The sequence below is a fragment of the Sinocyclocheilus grahami genome, unplaced genomic scaffold, assembly GCF_001515645.1.
Source record: "Sinocyclocheilus grahami isolate Dianchi unplaced genomic scaffold, SAMN03320097.WGS_v1.1 scaffold759.1, whole genome shotgun sequence".
In the NCBI taxonomy this organism is placed as follows: Eukaryota; Metazoa; Chordata; class Actinopteri; order Cypriniformes; family Cyprinidae; genus Sinocyclocheilus; species Sinocyclocheilus grahami.
The window spans coordinates 846,369-853,138 of record NW_015505938.1 but is presented as its reverse complement, the minus strand read 5'-3'; the positions used below and the strand labels follow the sequence as shown (position 1 = coordinate 853,138).

General features: G+C 39.7%; 1 protein-coding gene across 1 annotated transcript in view; it reads right to left on the bottom strand.

The window, feature by feature from the left end:
- Window positions 1–337: 337 nt before the first annotated feature.
- The window catches only part of LOC107561144 (von Willebrand factor A domain-containing protein 5A-like), a 14,411-nt gene continuing 7,978 nt past the window's right edge, over window positions 338–6,770 (bottom strand). Inside the window, exons 15-23 of the mRNA XM_016245509.1 lie at window positions 6,255–6,305; window positions 5,551–5,613; window positions 4,408–4,547; window positions 4,167–4,322; window positions 1,250–1,441; window positions 951–1,173; window positions 691–857; window positions 501–615; window positions 338–372 (exon numbers count right to left, since the gene is read on the bottom strand). Coding sequence (XP_016100995.1) covers window positions 338–372; window positions 501–615; window positions 691–857; window positions 951–1,173; window positions 1,250–1,441; window positions 4,167–4,322; window positions 4,408–4,547; window positions 5,551–5,613; window positions 6,255–6,305 — 1,142 coding nt within the window. The remainder of the gene's footprint in view (window positions 373–500; window positions 616–690; window positions 858–950; window positions 1,174–1,249; window positions 1,442–4,166; window positions 4,323–4,407; window positions 4,548–5,550; window positions 5,614–6,254; window positions 6,306–6,770) is intronic.

Genomic DNA, 6,770 nt, shown 5'->3' with positions numbered 1-6,770 from the left:
TATTTGTTTACAAACATAAATTATGAAAACCTTAAGTGTGACTAAAGCTCAAGTTCAATTAACTTTTGGCAGGTAATGTGTATCATTACATACAAATGACAGACTGTTGTTTGTCTTACCACAAATTGGCGCAGTAAGTGTGTGATGGTAATCTGAAAGATCTTAAAGAGGTGAACACATCAGTGTAAACATCCAATAGTCAAATGACAGTAAAAGTGACTTATACACACACAATAAGAGCACTAACTGTATGCTGACACTCTTCTCTGCTGCAGGGGTCCTTTCACAGTCTGTCTGCTGTCTTTATTAACAGCAATGAAGGCTGTATGAACACTGCTCACTCCTGCCTCACTGGGTCCCTCATCAGAGAGCCTGAAATAGAGAGAAAAGCTACGCCTCAAATGACACACTCTACACTATGCACTCTATACTCTACCTTTTACTTTTTTAATTTTGAGGTTATTTTGTCATCTAACATAGTTGTCTGATTCCCCCCTCACCTGGCGGGGCAGTGGTCACTCCTGCCTCCACTATAGCAGAGGGCTGATGGGTATCCTGATAGAACACAAACAGCTCAAAGTCCTTATCAAACATGTGACCAGGACTCAGATCCACCTGCACACATAAACACCACATGCATTAAACTGCTCTGCTCACACATCCAGATAAACACATGAAGACACACAGTACCGTAGCCTGAGTGTGATCAGAGTGGAGGAACTCTAGAGGATCCAGAGAGCAGTTGGACTCTAGTTTGGAGATGGGCTTTGGAGAGCTCACATGGACACTGAGAGTCAGCGTGTAGGGAACAGCTCCACATCTTGATGAAATCTCTGAGACGATACCAGCACCTGAACCTGACACACACACACACACACACACACACACAGAGTGTGTTAGAATCAGCTTCTCTCCTCTAATAAAGTGTGTGTCAGCAGCTGCTGCAGTACCTGCTGGTGTGTATCGGGGGTTGAGTACAGTCGGCAGACAGAAGCGCAGCGAGTGATCGGCCTGCACAGCGAGCTCGGTGACGTAGATGATGGTGACAGCAGCGTTCTGACCCGCCGACAGACACCCGACACTCAGTCTGAACACATCAGGACTCTCTGCGCTCTCTTCCAACAGAAACGCCTGCTGACCCGAACTCACAGCATCATCATACTGATCCCTCGCCTGCAAGATACGGTTTGTTACGAGATGCACATTAAAACTGTATGCAACAGAGCTGCGGGTGTATATTTGGACTCACAGTTTCTCTGTCCTGCAGCTCTGCTACAATCTCCTGCTCTCCGATCTTGGCACTGAAGTGGCAGACAGCAGCATCCGCAGGCAGAGGGAAGACGAACAAGGCCTCCAGGGGGCGCTCTTCCTCATTCACATACTGCAGAGTGGAGGAGACTGTGGCTACATGATCCTGAACCAGAACCTGCACTGAGATGCTCTTCAGAGGCACTGAGTCACACAACAACAACATCACAAATACAGCAGAACAACATTAAAACAACAAAACAACATTACAAATAAATTTCAAATAAAGCAGAAAACATCACAAATCAACTTTTTGACTGATTTTTGTGAGCATTCTGTAGGTGCAGTTGATGAGTTTGAATTCAAAAATAAAGTTGGATGTATTTAGGAACATTTCGGATACTGTTGTCTCGTCCAAAGGTTGTGGGTTCGAGTCTCGTACCGGCAGGGATTGTAGGTGGGGGGAGTGAATGTACAGCGCTCTCTTCCACCTTCAATACCACGACTGAGGTGCCCTTGAGCAAGGCACTGACAGGGCCCCGCAGCATAAATGGCTGCCCACTGCTCCAGGTGTGTGTTCACGGTGTGTGTGTGTGTTCACTGCTGTGTGTGTGTCAGTGTTGCCAAACCCCACCCTCAAAAGTCTCAATTTTTAACAGAAAGTCGCCAAATATGAAAACAAAGTAAATACAGGTAAATTTGGTAAAGGTAAAGGAAAGTAAATATATATATATATATATACTTTACAAATGATGACAGTATAAAAAATATAACAAAAGATTAAGTATAACAAAAAATTCTGAAGTGAAATTAGGAAATGCTTGTGATCTGCAAGCACATCAAACATGATGGAAAGACACAAAAGACACACAATGTTGGGAATTTGTTTTATGTGTCACCAAAGTGCATCCCTGTCCTGCTCAAATACAACAGATAAGAGATATTATGATTCTCCAAAAACAAAAACTTTATTCATACAAACTTATTTCAGTCAACACACTATTACTACAAAGTAAGTACAAAATACTGCATCCCAGCACACATGACACGATGATGCACTGTGTCTCTCTCTCAGTATCTGGTTGACATGACTGTGCATGAATTATGGTATAACTTTTGTGTCCGTGGTTAAAACAAGATGTTAATTTTTTTTCTCCGCCATCTTGATTGATGCTTATAACGATATAAAAGCCAACACGGAAGTGACTTAAACTGTAATTCATCGACTGGCCGCTAGAGGCTGACTGCAAAAGGGAGTCAGTCCCATAGACTCCCCATGTTAAATGCCCAACTTTACAGCAGAAAAAAACATGTTTACAGCCTGGTTAAAAAAATTATATATAATTTTATATTATATACTATATAGCTAATTTTGCCCTTCATGACAACTGTGAGGGGGGTGGATTTTTTTATAACTCATCCGATTAAATTATATTAAGCCTTAAAGTTCTGCATAATTAAGGGCGTGGCTACTTGAGTGACAGGTGGATTGCCGCTGCTGTCACCGGCATCGAGCTAGGTGGGCGTGGTTTCAGCAACCAGTTCCCGCCTTTTTGCCCATTTTCAATTATCCAGGAGTGCGTTGTGGTGACGTGCTGCCAAGATGGCGACGGCCGGCTCCGCCCACTTTGAGCTTCAAAAACGTTCTTCGGAAACCTACGGGTGACGTCACGGACACTACGTCCATGTTTTTATACAGTCTATGTTTGAAGCACGGCTACAGACGGCGATCAACGAGAGTAGCGGCGGGTGTAGGGCGGAGTTGAAAAACGGAGCCGTCAAGCCGGACATTTTTCTGCTCCTGTTAGTGACGCTCACGTGGTGTTTTCATACTCTATCACAGATGAAGTAAATTAAATGCAATATTTGTCAAATACACAGACGTTTCAGAAACGTTTTCATGAGCAACAGCGCCATCCGTTCAAAAATAAAGTTCAACGTAAATTTATACTATTAAATACTAATAAAGTGGGGGTATATATGCTTTCATGATAAACGTGACTCAATATAACATTGCGACTACAGTAAAAAAGCTTTTTCTGTTCTAAAAACACCGATTTATGAGCAGTATTGGATTTGAAGATGTTAGAAACACGCGTCATTGTTGTCATGTGGTCAATTTGGCCAATCGTGAAACAGCTGTGTCGTCATCAGCACTCCTGCAGTCGCTCTGAAAAAGCTGCGCCAGCTGAGTCAGCCGGCTGCTCTCGAAACGCTATCGCGGTACTTTGATGCCACACGTGACAGTGACGTAGAGTTGGCGCCGGTTCAAGTCGGACTAAATTTCTAACCTATGTTTCTAACCTTACAAATGTGTCCCATACCTTCGTCCTCAAAGATCTTATATTTTATTATGAAAATCCAAAGCTATTATCGGTTGAATATGTTGTTAATTTTCTTACATTGAATGCAAAATTCTTCATTCATAAGCAAAAATGGCTTAAAGGGGTCATATGATGCAATTAAAATTTTTCCTTTCTCTTTGGAGTGTTACAAGCTCTTGGTGCATAAAGAAGATCTGTAAAGTTGCAAAGACTAAAGTCTCAAATCCAAAGAGATATTCTTTATAAAAGTTAAGAGTCAGCCACACCTACCTAAAACGCCTCATTCAAACACGCCCCCACATGTCTATGTCACTGTGTGGGAAGATTTGCATAACGCCACCCAAATGTTCACACAAAGATAGAAAGTGTAGCTTTTATTCTCGCTGTAGTATTGTTGTTGCCACCATGTCGTGAAGGCGCTGTGTGTTTCGTTGTGAAAGCGAAACTACTTTGTTTGGTCTTCCAAAAGAGGACGATATCTGCTTCATCATGCCTAGAGCTGATCCATGCTGGTCGCTGAGGGAATACAACAGTATGGTGATCGCCGGATAGAACTGAAGATATTTGCTCAAACGTCTCTTGATGAACGCTGACTGAATGAATGTGGTCTGGAATGGAGATCTCACCTTTCTGAGAGCCGATCCATGACGCTGCCTTCATGGCCACAAACTGCCACTCCACCTGCTGCTCTATTTTACAGCCGTATAACCAGATCAGAGCCAGGAGAGTGGCCCACACTGACCCATCCACCTGTGTACAAACCATCATCCACTGCATTAGTTACAGGACACCGGACACGATCATCACTGTCTTATTATTTCATCACATCTCTCACCTGTGCTGGTTTCTGATTGGTCAGCTCATCCTCCGTCTTCCCAAACACATCAGCCAGTGTGGCGTCCAGATCCCAGCAGCCTGATGCCTTTTGGAGAGAAACCAGCTGCAGTAACGGGTCCTTCTGGGGCTCAGGAGCAGCTGCACACACATATGCATACATTAAGGACAAGGCGAAAAATGAACAGAGAGCAGAACATCTCACTCGCACATCACACACACATACACACACACAAACAGGGTTGTCAACTGATTACACATTAAGAAAATTAATTACGTGACATGTCTGTGTGATTTGGGGCACCATCCTTACTATAAAACACACTCATGGAAAAACACATAAAACCTTTACATATAAAAGCAACTTATTCCCATACAAACCCAATTACACACAACAAAAAACAAACAAACCCCACTTCTGTTGCCTGTTTCAAGCCATTTCTTTTTAGGTTCGGAGCTACACTGTAAGTGCTATGGGCCAAATCAGTCAGGGATTTCTCTCGGTGCTCCCGATGGCCAACCCGGACCTGGGTTACCATTTTGTGTAACATGACATGAAAACAACAATCAGTGCTTCAAACATTTCATTCCTTCACAAAACTAACATTGAGGCACATTTACCTAACTGTGACTTAAAGCATTCAAATGACTTTACAAGTGTGTCAGGATCCTGTCACTAGGTCTGTCATGTTTATTGTCATGTTATTATTATTTGTTTTACTTCAATAAAGCCCTCACACTTACTGATTCCTTGCCTCATCCCTTTCCCACACCTGACAATATATTCAGTATAAAAACCAATTCTTCCCATGCAAACCCACTTACACACACACACACACACACACACACACACAAAATGCAACAGACGGAAGAAAGTCTCAATATAATTTATCTTTCAAGGTGAAGCTTGTTCTTCTTATCTTGTCATTTTTTGTAATTAATCACACTAAACTGATGCATTAAATAACAGTTTTAATATTATGAAGAACTTTAGTGCTCAAAAATTAATTAAAAGAATAAACAATTAAATTAACCAATAATTAAATAAACCAATTTTGTAATAAGTCATGAAAAACAACAATCACTGCTTTAAACATTTTATACTTTACTCTTTCACAAAAATGTTACATTGAGGTACATTTACCTTGCACTGGCAGCCATCCCAAAAACGGTGCATTATAGGCCATTGGCTGAGCAGGTTGTGCAGCTACAGGAAGAGAAACTAAAGATCAGAACAAATACAAATCTGGAGAAACAGCCAAGAACAGACACATCCCAAAACATCTCTGGAAACCTACAGGCCCGACCTCAATAATATGTCATTTTGTCTATCATTCTATTCAATTATGATTATAATATACACTCCATCACACCCCATATATAGAGATACAAGAGCTGTTTTTAGAATTTTGTCATTTCTACTGAATGTTAATGAATCCGATGTGTTATAAAAAGAAATATTCAAATATGACATTTGTCTTTATGAGTTCATATATTTGTTCTTAAAAGAATAATTTAAAGACATAAATGATAAAACTACTAGCAAATATTTTCCAGACAACATTTTAATCACTTCTTTTGCTTTTAATACAATGAAAATATAAAAGCTATTTTTTAAATAATTTCATGCCATTTTTCCTCATACAATTAAAATGTCTTTACACACAAGAGCTGTTATAAAATATGTGAAACAAAAGACTAAACAATCAAAAAAACATTCTAGAATCACAGGTAGTTGTAAGCTGTACTGTATGTGTTTGATTGACTTTGTCAGAACTGATGAGGCTTGTAAACCAATAATTAATTGTTTAGTAATATGCCAAAAAACATACATTGAGGTGCATTTACCTGCAGATGAATACAAGCTTCCATAGGCAACTGACTGAGCAGATTGTGAAGCTACAGAAAGAGAAACCAAAGGTCAGAACAAGATATTTGTACTTAAAAATAATAATACGTAAATTCAAATAATTAAATTATTAGTAATAAAACTAATCATAATAAAACTAATCATAATATGAACACCTCGCTATAAATAAAACTACTAGTTAATATTTTTCAGACAATATTTTAACTACTTCTTTTGGTTTTAATACAACGGCAATATAAAAGCTAAATGTTTTTTTAAAATATATAATTTCATGCTTATTTTTTCTCATACAGATTAACTGTAACCGCTGTTATACAGTATATGAAACAACAGACTAAACAACAATATAAAGGGGTCATATGATGCGATTTCAATTTTTCCTTTCTCTTTGGAGTGTTACAAGCTCTTGGTGCATAAAGAAGATCTGTAAAGTTGCAAAGACTAAAGTCTCAAATCCAAAGAGATATTCTTTATAAAAGTTAAGAGTCAGCCAC